The sequence below is a fragment of the Prionailurus bengalensis genome, chromosome B4 (assembly GCF_016509475.1).
Source record: "Prionailurus bengalensis isolate Pbe53 chromosome B4, Fcat_Pben_1.1_paternal_pri, whole genome shotgun sequence".
Lineage (NCBI taxonomy): Eukaryota > Metazoa > Chordata > Mammalia > Carnivora > Felidae > Prionailurus > Prionailurus bengalensis.
Window position 1 is genome coordinate 123,120,346 of NC_057358.1, and position 24,707 is coordinate 123,145,052.

Sequence of the window (24,707 nt, forward strand, 5' to 3'; positions counted from 1 at the left end):
ACCTGAATTTTAGAAAAACAAGAGACTAGCAAAATACTAGAACTTACTTTGTTCATTCCAAGAATTTCCCAATAAGGGAGGACCTCTACCACCTGCCCCACCTTCCCTTCAAACCAAGGTGTTGATGAATCATAAACAAGGGCTTGCATCATGGAGTGTCATATTTAGAGAAGTATTTTTAAAAGATAAGTACTCCCTGATTTTTAGATATTTTCTTGTTTTGTCTTGTCTGATTGGCTGGTTGGTTGGTTATTTTGTTGGTGGTGGTGTCATTGTTTTCAATCAGAGTCTGCCAGCAGTTCCAAAGAACCAGGGTCCATATATATATGTAATCTGAGAGTCTGTAGCATAAAGTCCGCCATACAGAAAGAACTACAAACACTTGTTGAAAAAGGGAAAGAAGGAAGGAGGAAGGGATGATCAGAGGGAGGGAGGGAAGAAAGAATGTCTTAGTTTGTTTCTTAAGATATATTTTGAGAAAGAGAAATCTAAATGTTTCACACCAGAAAATTAAAATTACTACGTATTCTTATTCCAAACTCAAATCCCAAGTAAATTAAGTGATTATTCAGTTTGGAAAACATTCCATGACACAGCTATTACAAAATATAGCTCTTCGGTTTTCCTCACAATGCTGAATGGTTTGGAGTCATTAATCACAGGAAGGAAGGCTTAGGAATCTGAAAACTTAAAACTACCCTTGGTGCCCTTCTATTGGATGAAGATAAGTTGCCTTGGGATGATGCAGTAAGTAAACTGGGCACCATGATTTGATTTCCAAGCAGCACTGAATGCATCCCTTTAGGAGCCTGCCTACTGGGCTAAAGGAAGAACACATCTCCATAGTTAGGATTCAAAATATGAACTTAATACTTGCCAGTCATTAAGGTCTGGTGACCACAGTCATCCTCACCTACAAGTCTTATTTAACAGTCTGTAATAGGGGCGCCTGGGTGACTCAGTCGGTTGAGTGACCGACTTTGGCTCAGGTCATGATCTCACGGTTTGTGAGTTCGAGCCCCACGTCAGGCTCTGTGCTGACAGCTCAGAGCCTGGAGCCTGCTTCTGATTCTGTGTCTCCCTCTCTCTCTCTGCCCCTTCCCCACTCATGCTCTGTCTCTCTCTGTCTCAGAAATAAATAAACATAAACAAAAATTAAAAAAAAAAATAACAGTCTGTAATAAATGGCTCTCCCCAGCCCTTAAGTATACAGCATAGACTTTTGCACCTATAAGCCGTCTTGGAGAATATTTCTATATTTTGATCAAGATATGAGAAAAATGAAGCCCACGGAGCACCTCCATGGGAGTTTTCTGTTTGCACCATGGCTGACGAGCTGAGGTTTGAGGGTTGAGGCAGGAAACCAGGGGGGTGAGGGAAGATCTCCCTTAACCAGTGGATTTTCACTTCATCATGCTGCCTCCAGGAGTGAGAAGCCCATGACAATCTCTCTGCCCTATTTGGCTCTTTATCTTTGATCCATAATGTATGTTGTCTAGGTAGTTTGAAGATATTTTCATCAGTGAAAAAAAAGTTTAATATAAAATTGCATATCCAGGAGGTATCAACTATGATGGAGGGAATGTACAAATGAAGTGATGGAAAAAGTACACCAGGGCCTAACAAACGTTACAAAAATGAGAGAGTAACCTTGATTTTTCTATACGATTCATGCTTTTGAGGTTTTGTACTGTGAGTACGGATTTCTTTTATAATTAGTAAAAAAAGTAAAACAGCATTACAAATCCGTCTCGAATCATTGTGAGGAAGCCACGGAAGATTCACATACTGAGATACGTCGACACACGTACATATATACTTTTCTACACAGATTTTCCACAGGGAACGTTTCTAACCACAGTCCTTTCCAGCTCAAAGTGCCTAAGAAGTTCATTATCAGCCGTCAAGAACGCCCCCCCCCCCAACCAGGCTGCAAGGACTTTTGTTCTCTCGGTTGCCAGGGAAAGGGAGCTGTGGCCCCGAAGTCCATCTCTTGTTGGTTTGGCCTTGATCCTTTGGGCAGCCAGATGACCACAGGATCTCTGCAGCCATGCACAGTACACTCTGAATTAAGCTTCAGTTGATGATGACTAATCATCCTGTCTCAATTAAGCTAATAGCAGCAATTTCAGTAGCACTGCATGTAATTTATTTATAATCACCCTGTCTCAATTAAGCTAATAGCAGCAATTTTGGTTGCACTGCGTGTAACCAAGTATGTTTTGACAGGAAAATATATTGTTGGTGAAGGAGGAGTGGGGAAGGGGGGGGGGGAGGAGTGGAAGGGACAAAGTGGAGGGAATTCTACAGGAGGCAGTCTACATGCAATCACTTTCCTAAATCTCAGCATTTTTGTGACTTGGGTGTTGACGTGTGTGGTTCTGTTTTTGTGGGGATTTCAGGGAGCAGGTAACCGTTCGGAAAAGTCTTCTGGGTATTTCATACTGAGCTTTTCATGTTACCCTTTCTTGATATCATGGCTGAGGTTAAATCTCAGAAATGCCATCTTTAGACTAGCAAGGAGAACAGGGGTTTTCAAGTCAGGCAGGCTGGGTGGATTACTAACCCCAGTCACTAGGAGCTTGGCTTGAGGTTGGCCAGTTCGATTCTCAGAGCCTACGTTTCTTCATCAGTAAAGTGAGACTGTTAGCTCCAGCTCCCTCATGGTGTTGGGTGGGTTAGAGTAGGTAAGGTACGCAGGGCACCAAGTAAAATTCTGAACACAAAGGAGACAATCAAAAAATGACACATTTGTGCAAAATGGTGGAAAATTCAAAAGCTGAGAAGTCTGGTTCAGAACATAAAAAGGATAGAGTCTGGAGAGGGTCACTGAGCCCCACCACCCACGGTCGGGCCTTCTAAACAGCATCTGTACAATTCTTTCTTTCCTATTTATATTCCATCTATGCCAACAATGAGAGACTTTTTGCATTCCATCAGCCCCACACCAAGTGGAGAAAGGGTGGTACACAGGAGACAAGAGTCTCAAAGTGGTTTAGTAACTGCCATTGCCATCCTGCAGACCCCGCCCAGAGATGTGCAAACCAACAGACCACGGCAGCACCAACAACAGCCCCGCCCCTTGCCCACTCTCTGTTGCTGGCCGTGCCTACCACCTATAAAGCCACAAAGTCTGTTTTGGAAAGGATTCAGATACCTGGTTGCCCAAGCCAATAACCTGAGAGTCATTGTTTTACTTCTCTCCTCCTCTCTTCCTTCACATCCCATAACCAATCTTAGTCCATTCTTCCTTCCAAATATCTTAAGTCTGTCCTTTTTACTTTATCCTCACTGCTGTCCCTTCATTCAGGACCCCATCACTTCTTGCCTGGGCTAGCACAACTGCTTTCCAAGTGGACTTTCTTTGTGTCCTTTCCATACCTCCCCCCTCATGCAGCCCCGGTAGATTTGCAAAGTACAGATCTGGTGCAGTCACTCTCATCTTTAAAAACTCTCAATGGCTTCTCATCAATTTAAGGGTAAAGTCCAAAATTTTTAACACAGTCCACAAGGCATTATGCAATCTGGCTTTTCCTACATTTCCAATTCTGTGTTGAACTACAATGGTAGTCCTGCATACTATGTCCCAAATTTGTCCCAGTTGGTTTTATTTTTAATCTTTAAACCCACCAGGCTTTTTGCCACATCAGGGCCTTTACACATGCTGTTCCCTGTTATTGAAATACCCTTCCCCATTCTTCTAGACCAATAAGCTACTAATTGGCCTTTCCATCTGGTTCGATTGCATTTTATAGACCTTCTTTGCTTTTCCCCAAACTTATTGATTTTCCCCTACAATACACTTTCTCAACAACCTGAGTGTTTCTCCTTTCAGACAATCATTATACTTGTTAATATCATTAAACTCAGGACTCTGTTAGTCTTACTTATCACTAGATTTTAAGTGCATGGCATAACTCAGCATACTTCTGGGTAGGAGCTGTTAAAAAATTACGCAAAAAAATTACCATGTGCCTTTCCAAAGTCACATTAGATCATTGCCTAACGAGTTCACGGTAAGCTCTAGAGGCATGTATATCTGTCTGATGGGCAATTTACTACTTAGTAAGGCCCAGATTCTTCAGGGTTAGATGCCAACTTACAGAAGATGGGCAAGTAGCAGAAGATTTATTTTATGATCAAGTTGCAAATGATTTATGTCCGGTAGATAAAAACACTCACAGTTATGGCTTTCTTGCCTTTGAGAGCATTAATCACTTGTAACTCCATCTCTGTGGTCTTGCTCCAGCACTCAATTTTTCAATGACCATCCATAATTTAGTCTCTTATAGCTTCCTTTGCACCAACATCGTCATCTTGCTGGTTCCCTCGCTACTGAGCTAATAGATTTTTGACCGATGTTGACTATATACCTGCATGATAGTTGTTTTTACTTTATTGAAAATTACGTTTGGACAGAGCAACTTAGTAGGAGGGCCACAAGTCTTTGATAACTGGCCGACATCTTTAGAATAGACTTTAATGGGGCCTTCGGGTGGAGAATTTTAATTGGCAGAAAGGAAGAGGAGAGGAGTACTAGAATGATAGCCCTCCACTCAGGGAAGAGCAAGGCTCTTTCTGGAGAGAAGAGAAACTCCGTACCTACATCTGAAAGACTAAAAAACAGTTTGAGACCTTTGGATAGTAGAAGAAATAACACAGAGGCACAGTACTGCTGATTGATATTTTCTCCACCAGAAAGCACCCCCTCATGTGAATCTTCAGTCTAGACACTGGTGTAGGTGCCAGTGGAGCTGGCATAGGGAGCTCTGGGGTTAGGATCTGTGTGGCCAAGGCTGCTGGTGCTCCCGAAGGCCTGTGTCTCATCCCTCTTTCAGAGAACATTGCTAACCCACATTTCTCAGTCTTCTTTGAAGTTCCTAGCGGCTATGTGACTGGGCTGCAGTCAATGAAATTTGAGTGAAGGATGTGAGTCACCTCCAGACATGGCCCACAGAAACCTCCTGGGAGCAATTGTCTCTCTTTTCCCAGGTGCTGGCAGAAAAAAAAAGAAAGGGTCTGAGACTTGGAGGAAGGTATGGCCCTGAAGTGGGAGGGGCTTAGTCTCTGCAAGACTGTGTGGAGAAATCTCCTTACTGGCTTACACTGGAAATACACCTTCAGTTAATCCATGGTGACTTGGGGATTGTTTGATCAGCGGTTAGCCTACCCTAGTTGTTACAAGACTCCACTCACCTCTCCCTCTTTCCAGAAGTCCTCCCTAACCATTCCGGTCCACAGTGATAGTACATGCCATCTGACTCATTAAACCTGGTGTCTAATCATCTACTTTTTGTGTGTTATGATTTAAACTAAATATTACCCGAACTGCGTTCCATGGAACACTACCATTTTAGATAATATCGCTAGGTATGCCATTAAAAAGGGGTTCCATCAGTAAAAAAAAGTTTGAGAAACATTAGGTTGAACGAGTTCATGTTTACGGGACTTTCCAACATCCCTAATGAGATCACAGAACTTGCATATGCTTCAAATGGGGTTCTAGCATATACTGTTTCTCCCTTTGATCATGAAAAAAATTTCTTTCGTGGATTATAGTTTGGGAAACATGCATATGACCCTTTCGCGCGCGTGTGTGTGTGTGTGTGTGTGCGCGCGTGTATCTGTCTTATGCCTTTACAAGTCATGAGGAAGTGAATTTATTTTTCTCTGACAGTCTGTGCTCAAAGTATAAAGCACAGCACACACAGTTCTATGACATCAGTGTCAGAAAACTTAGCCTGGGGAAGGGGCCAGTGGAAGCGACGTCTTCAGGGAGGCCAGCATATGAGCTAGGCCGTAGAAAACGAATAGAGGTTTGCCAGCAGGGCAAGAACAGGTGAGACGATGAGGAAAATTACCCCAGGTGAAGGAGACAACAGGGACAGGACCACAGACGCTGGGGAACAGGCAGAGAAAGGGTCCATTGGAGAACGGAAATCAAACAGACCACTTGGATTCTGTCTACCAAGCTTACAGTTGTATCCCCGTCACCTCTGGCACCCCTTTGGGAAGAGCGGACACCCCTTTTCCCTCCACCCCACAACTGGAGGCCCCAGGAGGGCAGAGGTCATGCCGTATTCATCATTTCAGCCCCCTTTCCTTTACATAGCCTGGGAGGCGGCTCCCATATACGTGAGACCACACGGCCATCTCTGTCTGAGACTTCTCTGAAAATCGGAAAGCGCAACCCTCCCAGGATGGATGGTTATAACACCGAAATTTTAAAAATGCAGGGAGAGCATTTAGCACAGTGCCGGCACACAGTCCACGCTCAAAAAACATTTGCTATGAATGTCACTCGCTCAGTAAATGCCTGGGGAAGGAAGAAAGGCGAGACACAGGCAACAAAGGAAAGAAGGCAGTGTGCACGGAGTGGAATGCAGCTCTTAATTTATTTTCCCACTTGGCTAACGCACACAGGCAGATGCCCTTTACCCTCTGGGGCAGGAACAATCCTTCCTTGGCCGCATTCTTCAGAGTGGCTGTTTTGGAGGCCTTGAAGTGAGATATTGGGTCAAACGTCAGTGCACACTGCCAAGGGCAGGGGAGCATGCTGCGAACCTGGTACAGAGCGGAACAGAGGGTCCTTTCGCGAAGAACACCGCCACTCCTCACACATGGCAGCCAGGGCCTGTGAGCACTCTGGAGGGTTTACTCTGTCCTTGGCCCATCAGTTCCCAGGATCTGATGAAAAGCCACAAGAAGGAACAGAGAGAGCCTGGCCTCCTCATCGGGAGGACCATGTACCAGACAGATGGGGTTTTTTTTATGATAAAATTCATCACAGTGAGAGGCCAGGGAAACAAAGATAGGGGCTGGGTCTGTAAGGAGAAATGAATTCTAGAGAATTCTAAGACCAGCTTATCTACCTGAGGAGACACAAGGATAAAGGGAGGGAAATGTCCATGTCTGTGACCTCTTCCCTCTTTCCTGGCCATACTGGTTCCCCCAAGTGAGCGGTGAGTGTGACCAGCAGAAGGGTCTTGGGTCACGGCAGGAGGTCTGGAGGCTGGTAAGATGGGCTAATTTTCCACTGACTGGGCCAAGGTGGCCAGACAGGTCTTCCAGGGGAACAATATCTTTGCAGATGCTTTGCTCCCAAGGCCCACGGCCGAAGACCTGTCAGTGGGGATTTGGCTCAGGTCTGGCGCCCCCAGGAGCCACAGGAGAAGGCTGCACCATCCCCAGGAAGGTGAATGGGGATCCAGCTTTATTTTGGGGGCGATAAGGTACTGAAGTATATATATTAGGAGACTGAACTACAATTTCTATCCCTAGACTAAGTAGTTTCACAAGGAAGCATCAAGGAAGCTATGGAAAGCCCACATCAAGATACCCAGGCAAGCAAATTATTGTCCTAGGGAAAGACTAGAAACTTCCTAAATGCTTGCCATTGGGGGCTGCTTAGTAAGTTATGGCAATGCACAAAAAATTATATATATAATAATTTTATGATATATATAATTTAATAATATGTATTAATTTCTAAATAATAGAAAGAGAGGGGGAAAGAGATGTGGAGAAGAGAAAGGGAGCACACCAAAATTAACACTGATTGTTTCCGGACAGTGTGACAATAGGGGATACTTTTTTTCAATTTTGATGGTGGGTGTCAGGAGGGAACTCGCCTCTGTTTCTAAAATAGTTTCTCGTTGTAAAAAAAAATGCAGAATACTACCAAGAGAAAAAGGGAAATAACTGGAATTATGGGTGATCTTTATTTTCTTCTCATGCTTTTCTGTATTTTTGAGTCCACTATCAGGGGTTTACTATTTGAGTTAGAATAAGCAACACTTGTTCATATTTGAAAAGGCCAGTCTACTCCAGAAATAGGTCTCTCTTTGTCTCTGAGAAAGCACCAGCGTTTCTGCCACTGGCTAGACCTTTGTCTTTGGCACCATGAGGGCTGGATTAGGAATCTTAAAACCCGAAGCTTAGCATGGGACCTTGGAAAAGTCCCATTTACTCTCACTGGGCCTCAATGCGTCTACCTGTAAAATGGGAACATCTGCTTTGCTTACTGCACAGAGCCTTTGTGAAGAGCAAGTTCACGATTCACTCAACTGTAAAGACCCACAGAGATGTAAGAAAACTGCTGAAATGCAGACGCTCTCACTGAGTTCCACTAAACCACTGTAATGAAACAGCTTCCAAGTCATTTAAAGATTAAGGAGCCATCTACCTGGGCAGAGAGTAAGTGACAGCCGATATGACTGTGGCACTTTTCATCTATGGAGGCTGTCAGAACTGGTCCTGACCCTGAGTCCAGCCTGAGCTGCTCCCCCTCCCCAAACCCCTGCACCACACAAAAAAAATGGTGATAAAGTCCCCCCACCCTGGGCCTTTTCTCAGAAACCAGTAAAGAACAACCTGCTCCCCTGGGGATGCAGGGGAGGGGATGGGATGCAGTCTGACTTCTTTGCCTGGTATATCAGACCTTTTAAAATCTGACCCTCACACCTCATGCACCAGCCAGCCATTCCAAAATATTCCAGATACTTTCAGGACTCTGAGCCTTCACATATACTGTTCCCTCAGCATCTTCTACTCAGTTTGGGGGATCCAGTTCCAATGTCACCTCTCCTCACTGCCCTGCTGTACCTGGCAGAGTTGTTAGTGGTTTACTATTTCCCAAACACTTGAACTGAACCTCTTTAATTGTACAAAGCCGGAAAGATGATTTACGTGTGTGTGTGTGTGTGTGTGTATGTGTGTGTGTGCAAACACACACCTACATGCATATATTATACATAAACAATAGTTTCTGGAGGCCGATCCATATTTGCTCCAACAATAAAAATGACCATGATAATGACGGTGCTGATGATGTACAAGAAGACACCCTCCAGATGTCTGTAGTACAAGCAAACAAATGAAGACACATTGCTGGGGATCAGGGAGGGGAGTAGGGGCGGGGAGGGGTGGGCTGAAAGGATCTCATGGGAAGGACCACAGACATGGGGACTCACAGGGTGGTCTGCATCCAGTTCCGCTCCATAGCTGAGGATCTGGTTGGCAAATCTGTCGAGCTCTTGAATGGTTCTTGGGAACCAGGGCACTGAAACACAGAGAGGGCAACATCCTGAGTCGGGGATTGGCAGGACATGGCCGAAGGTCAGAAGCATGGGATCAGCCCCAATTAGACAAACCAGTGAGGGGGCAAGTGGGCTCCCCAAATTACTGTAATTCAAAAGTTGAATCCCATTTTCCTTGGAAACTAATTTCTTAAAATTTCAGCCTTGTTCAAGTGTAACTGACAGATAAAATTATAAGATATTTAAAGTGTACATTGTTGTGATTTGACATAGGTATACATTGTGAAAGCATTTCCCCCATCTAGTCAATTAACATATCTGTCAACTCACACATATTTACCTTTGGGGGTTAGTAAAAATATTTAAGCTCTACTCTCTTAGCAAATTTCAGTTATATAATACAGTGTTACAACTACAGTCACCACGTTTTACAGTAGGTCCTCAGACCTTATCTACCTCATAGCTGAAATATACCCTTTTACCAACCTCTCCTTATTTTCCCCAGCCCCAGCCGTTGGCAATCACTAATCTGTTGTCTTTTGTCTGTTTCTATGAGTTTCATGCCTTTTTTTTTAAAGGTTCCATACGTAAGAGATACCATGCATTATTTGTGTTTCTCTGACTTATTTCACTTAGCACCTTGGAAAAATAATTTTAAAACATATTCTCAAACATATTCTCTTTCCTGGAGATTTTCTCTGAACTTCCTCAAAATTTGCCTCCCTCCTACCTCTAATAGCAAAGGGGAGTGGTTTTTTATAGTTTTCTTTCGTGGCAGAGTATTGCATGTAACCCCAGAATATAAATTAGATAAAACCAGAGCTGTTCTGTCTTAAGCAAGGGACCCTATATCATGACCCCATCTTCCTAACACATGCTTCCCTCACAAAGACTTCCAGGCATCCTAGCAGAATCTTTTGATGCCAAAGCCAATTTGAAAGTCACTGGTGAAACAGAATGGAGTCAGTCAGTCTAGGATCGGACAGCACTTCATAGTACCTAGAGAATCTGCAGGCTTGCTTTTGGAGCAGCCTAGTGGGGGAGTAGATCAGGCCTGGGCTTGTGGTCTACAGAGAAGACCCCCTGGGGGTGGAATTGCCCCAGGAATAAACAGAGACTAGGACATTTGGATTGTAAGGTCCATGAGGGTAGGAACCATAAGTGCACTGTAGTTCAACTGCATGGAGGAGAGGGAGGTCATGAGGGAGGGAGGGAGAGAGCAAGGAAGAAAAGAAAGAAGAAAGAAAGGGAAGGAGCGGTAGAGGCAGGAGGAAGGAAAGATGGAAGGAAGGATGAATGGAAGGAAGGAAGGAAGGAAAGGAAGGAAGGAAGGAAGGAAGGAAAGGAAAGGAAAGGAAGGAAGCCTAGTTGTGCTAACCTGTAAGGCATTCACAACAGTAACTGTCATCCATGGAGCATCAACTCTGATCTAGTTGCTATTTCTGAAGTATCCCCAGAATAAGGAAGGCACAGTGACCCCTATTGTACAGACTGCACAGCTCTGAAAGTCTAAATAACTAGTTGAAGACCACACAAGAAGTAAGAGACAGAAAAACAGAGCCAAAGAGGACATGGGAGGCAGGGAGAGCTGTGAAGTGAGGTCCAGCCATCCAATGCTTCCCCTGAAATGAGGTTTAGAGAAAAGATGCTGAACTTGTAGTCAGTAAGGTCTAGCTTGGAATCCAGGCTCCATCTACCTACTTTTCCTCTCTGTGCCTCAGTCCTAACTGTAAAAATGGCAATAATAACAACAGTAATAGGAAGAAGATGTTTCTTGAGGCCTAACCATGTGGCATCCACTATGCTTACTATTTTGGTTCAATATCTCTTTTAATCTGAGTATTACAGTGAGGAGTCAATAAGAATGTAGGCAAAGGGCTGGCCCAGTGTCTAGCCCATAAAAGGTAGCTTTCCATCTCTGGCACCTTCTTTCTGATTCTGGCCCAGCTCAGGTCAGACGGGAAAGGGCATGCATGCCATCTAGTGGCCAGCCTGGGGAAATGCCAGCCATGATCTATACATAGAAGCATCAGGCAAGAATCTTCCACATTCCACCAAAACAAGACGCTTACTTCAACAGCATTAATAAAGATCCATTTAGAGCGCTGTTTCCATAGATAAGAGGTGCAAAGCTCTCTACTGCCTATGGTAGTGATAAAAACTAGCACTGAGTGCCATTCTAAATATTTAACCTGTAGTCTCCCACATTACAAATGAGGAAACTGAGGTACAGAGAGGTTAAGTGGCAAACCCAAATACCTAACTGCCAGGAAACAGAGGAGGTCAGGATTCAAACTCAGGCCTGGATGACTTGGTGCCTTCCGTCCTGACCATGAATCCATCCTGCCGCTTTGGGGAGTTACACGGAGCACAATGTTAGCTGGCCTCCGGAGCCTGACTGCTTGATTGTCCTTTCAGTTTCCAAGCTGGACGTTTCCATGCCCTTACAGCCCAGCCCACTGCTCAAGGGTGGCTCTCTGTGGTGATAGGCACAGGAACAGACACTGCAGGAATATTCCAGGAGCTAAGGCTTATATAGCACTTGCTTTGTGCCAGGCGCTGTCTTAGACACATTACATGTAGCACCTCACCCATTCCGCATAATAACCCCAAGAGGTAGGCGTTATTATTATCCCCATTTCACAGATGAGGACAAGGAGGAACAGAGAGGATAAGTCTCTTCATAGACCTTCTGAGTCCCAACTGCCGGACTTTGGAGTCTGGGACGACCTCACCGTGCGCGGCTCACCCAGCATGGCACCTGGCTTCCCACTTTGTCTCCTGAACTTTTCTCGAGGCTTTCCTTTCTCCTTGAGTCCACTGCTTCCCCCTGTACAATGGATCTCTGTTGTTGGCACTGAAAATGGGGTCTGTCCCTTACTCAGGTTGGAAGGACTTCAGAAAGGACATCTTATTGTAGTCAGCCAGGGCTCGGGATCCCCTCTGAGACCATTCCTGCTTCCCCAGAATGTTGCCGTCCCATCAACTCTCTCCCAAGGCACCTTTTCCCCATGCCATCATTATCTCTCTTGCTTGGGAGTCATCCATAGCTCCAGTGGTCACAGTTGCCCCAGAGACAGGACAGGCCAGCCCTGTCTTGCTCCCCCACTTTCTGATTCTGGTCACCCTTAACCTCGTCGAAGTAGATTCTACAAATATATGTTCAGCGCCGACTGCTACCAGGCACTAGACACTGAGGGAGTCTTCACTCCTGTGGTGCTTCCATTCTAGTGGGTATGGGTGACAAGAAAGAAATTATAAAGAAATTTAAATAGATACCAGTGCCAGGAAGTTCCTGAACTCAGGAGATGGAGAGGAAGGGGGACACTACCTCCTGTGTCATCCTGTGGCTCCAGACCCCAGAACGAGGGCCTTGGCAACTTGATGTCGTCTTCCCATTGCTCAAGGGGATCTGGGAGAGCTAGAGTCTGTCGTCAGTTCAGAGCCGGCTCCCCGTCTGACTTAGGGAGAGTCAGTCTAGCAATCGTCAAGGGCCTGGGCAACAGAGCCAGACAGCTTAGGCTGGAATGTTGTCACTCTACTTACTATCTGTGCCACTCAGAACAAATTATTAAATCTTTTTGTGCCTCGGTCTCCCTATCTGTAAAATGGAGATAATAATAGCACTATAAAGTACTACTTTATAGGAACAGTACAAGGTTGAATGAGTTAATACACGTGATTCACTGAGCACAGTACTGGCACATAGTAAATACTATTATTGTTCACCTGCAAGCTCCAGGAATTTTTTTTAACACTCTGTCCTTAGTCCAGCATAGCACAGAGAGCAGAGTTGAAAGCCTTCCAGCAGGACTAGAAAGTAGGCCACTTATTTTGTTGTGTAATTGTGCAAGTAGTTTATCTCTCGGAGCCTTAGTTTTTATTCCACCATATCGGTTAGAACCATCTTTCTATATTATTGCATTAAATACTACAGCCAATGTGATACAGTTAAGTGGTCCACAGCAAGTGCTTATCTGTATTAACCATTAGGGTGACAGAGATTTTAATGATGATGATAAAAAGGAAGAAAAAGGAGGAAGAAGAGCAGGAGGGGGAAGGGAAGGAGGGAGAGGAGGAGGAGGAAGAGGAAAGAAGGGAAACTGGAGTCAGAAGCCCATTGGCAATCAAGCTCCAGTATTAATAGGCTTTCTAATCTTGGGCCTCAGTTTCCCCTTCTGTAAAAGGGAGTTGGATTGACCTGTGGCTGGAATCCTCTTTGGGTTTGGGTTTTCAGCCCCACAGAATGCCAGTGAAGGGCTGAGGCTGGTCAGAGGGGACATGGAGACACGCTTCCAGGGACTTACTGGGTCAATCTTGCTTGCTTCTGGAAGCATAACCACGGCTCCCAAAATGCATTGCACCTCCCATTTCCCTTGCTCCTCTCACCAAGAGAACAAGGTTCTACTGCACAGAAGCCTTTTCCCACCTCGATTCAGAGCTGTGCGAGCCTGCAGGCTCCCCACTGAACGCCAGAGGGCAGCAGAATCAGCATATTTTTAGCTCTGGCTGATTTCTTCCCCACCCCACCCCCCACCCCCTCCTCCAAACGGAGAACACTTGTTGGACCACATGGCTCAGTTCAGACTTCTTGGTCGAAACGAAAAAATAATCAGAGAACATGAGAAGGTGGCAAACCTCAAAGGATTCAAGGTTTGGCCAAGAGAAGACAAAGGCAGAAGCCGCCCACCAGGTCCCAAGCCCTTGTCACAGAGACTGTGAGGGACCCCCAGACAGCGCCATGAGCCTGTGGGGCGCTCACCCATGTCCAGGGGCCTCTGGTACCTTCTGGGCCTTGTCACCACCCAGAAGAGGCCCAGGACACAGCCAGGTTGGAGGAGCAGCAAAGCTCGGTTGGCTAATCATATCGGCTTCAGAGCCAAACTGCTTGGGTTCAAACCTGGCCTCTGCTACTGTGAAACTTCGGGACTTCCGGCAAAGTCCTCCAGTGTCCCATTGGTAAAAAGACTAGAGTAAATGTATGCACTTCAGAGTGTGTGAGGATTAAATGAGCTAATGCACGAATAGTGCTCAGAACCGGGCTTGGCACACAGCAAGTGCTTTATAAGTATTTGGTTTTATTATAATCATTGTAGGAGGCCAAGTAACAAGGAGCGATAAGTCGGGTACAGTCTCTCTCCAGGCAGCAGCCCAGCCCTACCTTTAAATCTGTTCCCCGTCCCCTCCCCAGGTCCCACGTGAGGTTAAAGCATCACCTCCCAGAGGCCGCTCAGTACAGCCAATGTGTCATCTGAGGTGGAAGGAAGACACAGGCCAGGCCTCACAACTAAGAGGAGTTCACCAGCCACCACCTTGGAGAGCAGGACAAGGTTTAAGGAGATGAGACCCAAGAGAGGCGAGTGCAAGCTGTTGGGAATGGGGGAAGCAAGGTTCTGACATGGCTCACTTCCTGGGGAAGAGGCCCACTCAGCAAGGCCGGAAGCAAGCAATGTGGCAGATGGATACCAGGTCCTAAAGGAGACTACAGCGGACCCCAGACAAAACAGGACCAAGCCTTTACATTTTTATAGGAAGCCTACAATTAAAAAAAAAAATTGTTTATTTACTTTTGAGACAGAGAGAAACAGAGCATGAAAGGGGGAGGGGCAGAGAGAGGGAGGGAGACACAGAATCCGAAACAGGCTCCAGGCTCCGAGCTGTCAGCACAGCGCCTGACACAAGGCTCAAACCCAGGAACCGCGAGATCATGACCTGAGCCGAAGTCAGACGCTTAACCGACTGAGTTACCCAGGCGCCCCTACACTTTTTCTTTTTACAGTCTATTGTGTTTATTCCTTGCACTATTACATATATATTTACATACGTAAGTCACATATATTTATGTATGTAGGTAGGCATGTGTATCAGAGTTCAGAGCCATTATATGTCTACACATCTAAGTGCCCCGACCTTGATGAAGCAGGTGTCCTGCAGGAGCAGGGGTCCCTTGTCTATAGCTGATGACACTCACCCGGCCCAGGAGTCAGAGAGGCTGTCAGGATCCAGGGAAGGCGGACTGGTTGCAAACCCAGCTGGAAAGCCTACATCGTGTACCGTGCAAAGGGCGTGCACATCCTGGACTTGAAGCCAGCAGGTCTGTGTTCAAATTTCATCTCTCCCACCCATAAGCTCTGTGACTCTGAGCAAGTCACTTGGTTCCCAAGCCTCTGGCTTCTCATCTGTGAAATGGGCGAGGCAGCCAAACCCTGGCTGGCTTCTTCGGTTGAGGGGAGAAGCAACCGGCTCACCGTAGGTCGATCTGTCACCCTTACATGTGAACTCACAAGCAGAACCCAGAGACACCTGTCTGGTTAAGTAGGGTCGCACAGGCCACTGGCGGGAGGGTCAGAGTTCACACCTGTGCCCCTGTCCTCTACACCTGGGATGTTCCGATTTTCCCAGGCAAAAGTTACCGCTACATTTTTCCCTTTGAGGTTAATTTTTTAATGTTTATTTATCCTTGAGAGAGAGCGCGTGCGCAGGGGAGGGGTGGAGAGAGGGGAACAGAGGATCCAAAGCAGGCTCTGTACTGACAGCAGTGAGCCCGATTCTTTAGGGCTCGAACTCACAAACCATGAGACCATAACCTGAGCCCGACGCTCAACCGACTGAGCCACCCAGGTGCCCCCGAAGTTAATTTTTTAAGAGCTGAGTCTGCACCAGATACTGTGCTAAGCGCTTCACTTCCATTGTCTGTTTTCATTCTCAAAACAATGCTAGGAGGTAGACAGTATTTCCACCTTACTGATGAACAAACTGAGGCTCACGGAGGGGAAGGGACTTTTTCGAGATGACGAACTCACTGGAAATGAGGACTCTGCAACTCCCGCTGTGCTGGGCAAGCTCAGAATAAGGTGGGGAGGGGGGCGGGTGCTGTGTCTTAGATTCCAGATCTTCCACCTGGAGAGGGAAAGGGGGCAAGGAGCTAAAGCAGGAATCTAAAGCGCTTGAATCAAATCCCTCGGACAGCCTCAGGTCCTCCCCATCTCCCATCCCAAACCTCCCTGGATTTGGGGATAGGAACTCTTTAACACCAAAGTTCTCAGCTCCTCAGAGACACCTTCACTTTTCCATTCTCTTCTTCAGGGTCGGCGGCGGGCCTCTCCCCCACCCCGGCCAGTGCTGGGAATAGAGACTGACCCCAGCGACCCACGCCTCCGTCTTGAAAAGTTAAATCAGATTAGCTCATTAATGACCTTTGCAAATATCTCCGTGGTGGGCTGGCCTCTGCGGGCCCCTCGCCTGCCTCACGGGCCGCTGGGCTCGGCGTTAATGAATGACTTGGGCAGGCTGGTGCAACAGAGGCCCTCTGTGAAGTCAGAGGCACTGGAGGGGGCACAGATCATTAATAAATATTGATTTGGCTCCAGGGGAAGCAGCCTGCAGGAGAGCCGGCCCTGGACACCCACGTCGTGGTCTCGTTAAGTCGGGGTCAACTGCTCAGCCCGGACGCCAAGGGGTGGCTGGCTCAGGAGTACTCCTGAGCAACAGGCCCCTGCGGGCCTGGAGGGAGCCTGCTTCCTGGCCAACGGGTCAGAGGAGGCCTATTAAATTTATAGCAGTTCAAGGTGCAGGCTGAGTCCCACGAACCCCCTCCGTCCACCAGACGTTCACCAGCCCCAGGGTCCAGCCAGTGAGGCACCCAGCCTTGCCCCACACTTCTGCCTCCAGCCGGCTCAGGGAGGGCAATAAATCCTCCTTTCCTGGGCCCAAAATAGAAGGGTGTTTTCACTGCCTCTTCCCAGGCTCCTGGATGTCTCCTCTGAGGCAATGGCCTCCAGCCTCGCAGAGAAGCGTTGGTGTGCCGATCCCAACAGGGAGAAGGTAGAGTGCCAACACCCTGCAGGATGAAGGCTTTGGAGGGTTTTATTTTTTCTCTTTTAAGGTGCTTCGACTTTCTTTCCCGGTAAGGAATGCCCCGCAGAAAGGTCTTGGCAAGAACGGGTGAGCCAAATGCTGGCTGACGGTGCCGAGTTAGTTCCTGCGCCCTCCTGGGCAGAGCGGAGGCGCGGAGGGCTCAGGGTGCACCTGTATCGGTGACATGATGGCAAAGCGTCTGACCTCTGCGTCCCCACGTTAAAATGAGAATGAGAACCAGGCAAATAAAAGGACCCAGGCATGAAGCAAAGGGGCAAAAAGGGGTGAAAGGCTGTTGAAATAAATCAGTGATGGAATGAGTGAATGGATACGCATGAAATCATGAATAAATAAAAGAACGGCCTGCAGAATCCTTTATTCCAATCTCCACCTTAAGCTGGAACTATCCTCGCAATATCCTCTCTAAGATTCCATGTATCTTATAAACATATCCACTGGCGAGTTGCCCACTGTGTCCCCAGATACCGAGTCGTGTTTTCTGAGAGCCTTCCTTGCACACCTGCCACCTACCCCTGCAGTTATGGCCGACCTACCTTGAGACGAACAGTCTACATCTAAAGCCTCTTCCACAGTATGTCTGTCTCCCTCCACGTGTCCCTCCCTGACCACCCTGCTCCCCTTTCTCCCCACCACGCCCCAAACTGGCTTCAGGGTACCTCCTAAGTGCTCCTGATGCACTTTCCTAATCCTGCCCGCATCGTGCCTCATAGGAACCACCTACTAGATTATAAGATACACGAGTCTCAGCACCGTGTGTATCCTTTTTCCCACCCTCCCCATCCCGTGACTGGCACCGAATGGGGGCTCAATGAATATGAATTGCGCAAATGAATGATCAACTGAATTAGGGCATAAATGTGAATGAAAGAGGAGAAGGTGGCAAAGCTGACTTGGTTTTTGAGAAAGAGTAGTAAAAGAATATGAAAGGAAACCCCAAGAGTCAGAATCTTAATAAGTAAGAGCCACATAATTTACAAAATGCTAAGGAAAGAGAGAATGCCAGGGGTAGCATGGTCAAGCACTACAAAAGTTTCAAAAGGAATGAAACCAACAAAAAAAGAGGTTACTGGTTTCGGTAATGGCTGTTGTTAGAATGGTAAGGAAGGAGAGAAGAAAAAAAGAAGGAAGGGAGAAGAGAGGGAGGGAGGGAGGGAGGGAGGGAAGAAGGAGGGAACCCGTATGAGAGGCTGGCCTTCTGTCTCTTAGAACAGTGCTGTTTCCAATATAACACACAGCCAAGTGGATTATGGTAAGCATCACAATCACGTTCATAGGAAGTGATACTTGGAAATGAGAGGTCATTCCCAGCGCCCCTCCTATCATCTCACACATGAAGTTGTCTCCCTGGCTGCCAGGTGAGGCTGGACCCAGCGAGGGGGTGGCTGCCACCAACTAACTCTGTATCTATTATTAGCCTGGCCAGTGTCCAGACCCACGGAGCTGGGGGTGTCAAATAGCCCGAGAGCAGGCTGGCGTTGTAGATCATAGAGCCCCTCCCTACCGAGGCTTAAGGATGTCTAAGTTCAGGGGCTATACAACTCAAGCAAGTTCAACCCATAGCACACCATAACCTTCAGAGTATCTTGCATGATCTTCCCCACAAGTTCTAAAAAATGGCCTGGTCAGTCTCAGCTCTACTTCACCTATGAGAAAGAAGAGGTAATGAGGCCACCCAGCTGTCAGGGGGTCACACGGGAGTCAAATCTAGCAGGCGGTGTACAGAATAGGAGTCCAAATCCTAATTCTTGGCTCTAAATTCATGGCTTTTTTCTGAGTTGCTATCATGGTCCCTCAATCCAACATGAATGGCCAATCAACACTGTTACAATCATTTCATATTCTCTTAGTACCTCCTCCAAGGGAGGGAACACACCTGCCACCCAGAGGAAAGATATTTGACAGGGTAAACTTGAATGGCTGCCTGGAGTGTGGAGTCTTCATTGTTCCGAAAGGTGCACTGCGTCTCATTTCCTAATATGGAAAATGACAATAGTGTCATCTGCTTGCTCTAGCTGAGGTGGCCGTTGCAAACGTGGCCGTTTCTTAACCGAAACAACCTAATAGGAAAGAATTTTGAAAACACTGGACTTGGCATGCAAATGAGGGATCCCACCTTAGAAAGAGAGCCCGCTTCTACATTTCTGATCTTCATGAGCATTTCCCAGCCTGGCAAATGGACTGGGCTGTAGAAAGAGCACTTGCCCTGGACCTTCCCTCACAGGTGAATGGAGCTGCCTCTAACCCACTGCAAGGGAGCCGCCCTATGCTGACAACCCCAAGAGCTTCTGCTTCAGCTCAGGGCTTGGTACACACCCCATGCTTTGCTTACTCTCTTAGGAGTGTGTCGGCTTGTATCAATGAGGCATTTTGCTGGAATACAAGTCTCATCCCCAGCTGCCATGACTTATGACAACATCAATGCATCCTGAAAGCTTCCAGGTAGACTGAAAAAGGCTGTCAATCCTGTGTGTTTTTACAAACATAAATATCCTTGGTCCCCTGCAGACCCAGGGCCACAAGCACCTATAGCCCTGAGATGTGCCCTTTGGGGCGAAGGGAAATGCACCGGAGATGATTTGGAAGGGGGAAGAGGACAGAGGGAAGGCGGAAGCACAGAACAGAAGAGCAAAGGAAGGGAGAAAGGAAAGGCTGCCACGGGCAGTGGGAGTGGGGAAACTTCCAGCCATCTGGACCCCCCACCAGCCCTAAACTGGCTTCTCTCTAAGGGTCCTCAACTCCTTGGGGACCACGACCCCTTGGAAAATCGCTCTTGAAAAATACGCATGCACACGTATGTGTACCGTCTTGCCCACAATCCCAGGGGCTTTTCAGACTCCTGCAAGGAGTCCCATCCTTCCTCCACCGACGACCGGTCTGAGACCTCAGGCTTCTCAGGGGAGCACTACTGGAGCAGCAAGGGGGCCCGAAGACGGAGCTGGGAGCGGGGGCGGAGGGGCAGTGTCCGGGGTAGGACTGAGTAATAATGCTGCTCTTGTCTTCTCACAACATATGTTCCCTTAAATCATTGCTTCAGGCATGGATCCAAATAAAAAAGACAAAATCATAAATGCCCCCAGGCCAGACAGATAGAAACAGGTAAACAGACAGACGAATAAATATATAAATAGCCCTTCCACTCCCCACAGAAAATACAACTGTACCGGAAGTTTGGACCCCCTCTGCTTCCACACCAGGATTCCCATCGTTACCACAACCTGAACAAAATCCACCAGATGTCCATTTGCTCTTGGAAAATCACTCCAAACGGATACATTTCTAAGAAGGTGATAATCCTATACCTCCGTCTAGCCAAGACATTCTGTCCGTCTGCTTCTCCTGGCTGCGATCTGCCTCCATGTAGGAATTTTCCATCCCCCTCTAAATGTAATGTCATGCAGAAGACTCAAAGGGAAAGGTAAAAGGATTAGTAGATTGATCGATGGGAGATATTAATGCTCTTTCATGTTGGGTTGAAGAAGGATTTGAGGTCATCGGGAGAGAGGGTAGCAAGAGAATAGATCTCAAGTATTCAAAAGACTCTCTGGATTAAAATCCTATTAAAGTCACATCAGCTCCTCCAGGAGGCATTTGAGAAGGTCGGAGTCTCTTTAACATGTCACCATAATTAACCTTCCCTTAAGCTGTTTTGGGTGGGGAACTTTGGCAATTAAGAAACTGGAAACTTTCATTCTCTATCATCCACATGGCCTTTGGAACGGCTTAAAAACTAGAGTGAAAAGTGATTTAGCCTAATTGATTCGAGGGGTTCCGATCTCCCACTTCAACCTGCTGTCAGACTCGCTCCTGAGATCTTAGCCCCTCAAAAGAAAGGGCATTTTGTCAAGTGACAGAATCAAAGATTCAGATCTACCACGATGCCTTTCTCCCTCTAATCATTCTCCCACTGAGTTCCATGGCAAGAACGACTCTGCAAAGGGATGGGTTGTTTTCCCTAAAAAAAAATCTTTCTGGGCCCAGACTGCAATTCTCAAAACCGAGAAACCCAAGAGCCGCCCCTCCCTGCAGGGGTGAGGCTGTGCTGTTCGAGCAGGACAAGCACCCTCAGCAGCCCTTCCGTTATGTGGACATTGGGGTCAGGAAACTGTGTCAGGTAGGGACAGCCAGTATGGGATGGGATGACCGACCACATGAAAAAATAAAATGAAACGTGTTGTTGTCAAGGGTTAGTCCCTCCAGGATTGTCTTCACAGGTCAGATGTCAACCCGGTTTCAAAGGTCAGCACCCTGCCAGATTCCATCACCTTGTCCTCGTTACAGAACCTGTGCCTGGACTGTATTCACCTGGGTGTCTTGTCGCCCTGGTCAGCCTGTGAGCACCTTAAGAACGGGTAGTGTTGGGCCTCTCTCCCCGCAGCTCGCATCACCAGGCCTGGCGCAGAGAGGCCCGCGACACATGCTTACCCACAGCGGCACAGAATTCACTCTGTGCCTTAAGGCAAGTCATGGCCTCCGTTTTTTCCAATGAAAAATGAAGACGTCAGTTGGGCCGCACGACCTTTGAGGTCATTTGCCAGGTCTCAGATTCTCTGGAAAAGTTGCTGTGTACAGGCTGGCTTTTCACAGCTCCCGTGCTGGGGCCATTATTTATAGTAACAGTGATGATAACGGTTAAGAATAGAGAATATGTACTAAGCCCTTAAACATGCTCTGCACGGTTCTCGATGCTCCACCGGTGGTGTTTCATTAACCCTACGAAGCAGACACTCTTGTTCCTTCCATTCGATGCAGTGGGAGATTGTGAAGGTCAGTCATCTGCCCAAAGTCACCCCTGGTTGAGGGGTCTGGGCTCCTAACTACTGTTGCACGTCCCCGTTAAGAACCTCCTTTCTGAGCCTCCAGTTCAGGCTACCAGCCCTTCAGCTGATCTACATACATTTTCCCTGGCTCCCCAAGGGGCTGCCTGCCTGCTTGTCAATCGCTTTGATTTCTTACCCCAGGGCCCCAGCCGGCCCAGCCTCCACCTGCTCCAAGCCAGGCAGTTAGCCCCAGGATCCAGCAGGCCCTTTGTCCTGAGGGCCTGCAGCTCCTGTCGGGAGCAGGTGGCCGGAAAAGCAAGAGAAGGCGGTCATCAGCGAAGCAGCTCGGGAGGTGGAAGAGAAGGAGGGCAGAAAGGGTTGAACTGAGGAGGAATTCCAAGTGGCCGCCCCTCGGTGACCTGAGCCCATGTGCGAGGCCGTCTGGGCTCCACAGGGGCAGAATCGGGGAATAAACTTCCTTGTCCTGGTGATAGCCACAGAAGGATGGGGGCAGGAAAACAAGAGAAGTCTCCTAGGAAGGCCCTGGGGGTATCTTTTAGAAAATGTTTCAAAGGCCTCTGCGAAGAGGTGGGTCTCATTTGAAAGCATCTCTGCCCATTCAAATTGTTATTTGAAATAACGTTCGAAATCCTCCTGACCTAAATTCTTCAGTGTTGGCAAAAAACAAAAACAAACCAAAACAAAAACAAATGCAAAACTTTTGATTTTATGGTAGGAAAAAGCGTTTTGATTATTTAAGAGAAAAAATAGTTGATCTCGGCAATCGCACTCCTAAGTATTTACCCAAATGAGTTTTTGACTCACGTCCACGCACAACCCTGCACGCGAATGTTTATAACAGCTTTACTCGCGATCGCCAAAATTTAGAACATAAAAAAATTGCAGCAAGAGAAAGAAAAGTATTAATATAAGAAATCTCTATCTGGAGAAAGTGAAGAAAGAACCAACATTTACTCAATGTCTAAAATAGCCAGGGGTTCCTCCAGGTCCCTAACGTACACCTTCCAGATTAATCCCCCACAATGGTCTACCAGAGTGGATGGTATTTTTGCCACTGTTTCTTGAAGACAGCGTCAAACTGCTGGTGTTGCAAAATCCCTCTGTTTGTTACCTGTGTCCTTCGTCTTATCCCGGGAAAGTTCATGGACGGTGGCACCGATGTCATGCCTCAAGATCTTGATGATGTTTGCCAGGACAGGCATGCTACGTTTATCCAGATAGGTAAAAAATTCATACTCATCTTTCTTCAAGCGCGAAGGTCTGGATTCAATGTGGGTCAGGTTTATATCATTCTCCTAAAAGAGAGAATTAGGAGGGCCGAGGGGCCTGTCAGTGGAATTAACACAGACGAAACCTGCAAAACCAGAGCAAAACACACAACAGGATACAAGGCAGAGAGAGGAGGAACAGGACTTTTGTTACACACGTTGGAGTAGAAGCAAGTCCTTCAAGTAGCAAAAGTTGTTTACTTTTCTTGGCAAAACCAAGTAACAAAAAGTGGGGGAAACAGTGCAAATGACAGAATTTAATCACATGGAAATCTGCTAAAAGCCTAGTGTTGCAAACCTAAGATTTTGGTTTGGTTCAAATGACTAGAGCAGCGGTTGCCAAAAATGTTTACATAAGGAAACCTCCTTTCCCAAATAAAATCCCATAGAATCTCAATAATAATATCTCATTAAATTAACAATACAGAAGCAACATTGCCTGGTTTTAAATAGGGTCCAGGGGAGTCAGGCTTATTGGGTTTAAATCCCTTGTAGTTCGGGAAGGGTATCTTTCTCCTTGATTGTTAGTAGCATAGGGTTGAAGAGAAAATACGGATAATTACCATGATGATACCTTTTCATTTTGAATTTTTAAAAAATTGTTTAATGTTTATTTATTTTTGAGAAAGAGAGAGACAGAGTGTGAGCAGGGAAAGGGCAGACAGAGAGGGAGACACAGCATGTGAAGCAGGCTCCAGGCCCTGAGCTGTCAGCACAGAGCCTGATGCAGAACTTGAACCCACGAATCACAAGATCATGACCTGAGCCAAAGTCAGAAGCTTAACTGACCGAGCCACCCAGGTGACCCAATAACATTTCCATTTTGAGTATTACTTCACAGTTTAGAATTGTTCTATGACCTTCCCAACAAGCCTTTGAGTAGGTTAAGGGGGATGTAATATGTGAAATCAGAGATGATGGTGCTTTGCTGAAAGCGGCTGGAGAGAGAGGACCATTTTTTTCCAACCTGGGAGTCATGGTGTTCTGACTACACTGCCTTTCCTGCCAGATACAGTGAGGATTCTGCAAGCACCAGCTTTTATCATTATTACTACTAGTGTGGCAAGCACAAGAAATGGAACCCTCTGGAAATAGCAAGCACAGCAATAAGTAACCCCATACAGGTACTCTTCCTGAACTTTCTTCCTCATAATCCCCGAAGGCACATGATGGAGCCATTGTTTATGGGCACCAGCTGCAGAAAATATACCCCTAACAGTGATGGCCAGATAGCCCAATTTGAGGGCCCCAACTGAAGAGAGAGAGAGAGTGCTTAGAGGAGGGAAGGTCAGAGAGATAGCGGTCACTCTGAAGCTTTCTAGACAAACAGAGGTGACTTCCTAAACAAAGCAAAGAGCAACGTCATCCTCTTGGCTCAAAAAGAAAGAAAAGGGATAAGTTTCATCTACTATTTGCCTAAGTTGAAAGTTTAAAAGAAGAGATAACCAATTCCTGCCTTGTGTAGACCAGAGAATACATCAAAGCCAAGAACGGAGAGTGGACACACCTCTGGCATGCTTATTTACAAGAGTACAACAGGGGTGGGAGGGGTAGGAAGGGGTGGGAGGTGGAAAAGGGGCTGGGAGGGCTGGCAGACAGACTATAGGCTGTTAATGTTCAACACCCACACTCTACCCTCAGCAAAAGCACTTCCAGAGAGAAGTCTCTCACTTTCGCAATAGCCATGACTCAGTTTTTATAATTCTGGAGATCTAACGTATGGGGGAAATTTTCACCAAAATCCG

At 46.8% G+C, this 24,707-nt stretch overlaps 1 protein-coding gene across 2 annotated transcripts in view; it reads right to left on the bottom strand.

The window, feature by feature from the left end:
* PAH (phenylalanine hydroxylase) overlaps nucleotides 1-24,707 on the bottom strand; it is a 103,541-nt gene that overhangs the window by 25,491 nt on the left and 53,343 nt on the right. For both annotated transcript variants that reach the window (XM_043562349.1, XM_043562348.1), the window contains 2 exons: nucleotides 22,806-22,989; nucleotides 8,973-9,061 (listed from right to left, as the gene is read on the bottom strand). In XM_043562349.1, coding sequence (XP_043418284.1) covers nucleotides 8,973-9,061; nucleotides 22,806-22,989 — 273 coding nt within the window. The remainder of the gene's footprint in view (nucleotides 1-8,972; nucleotides 9,062-22,805; nucleotides 22,990-24,707) is intronic.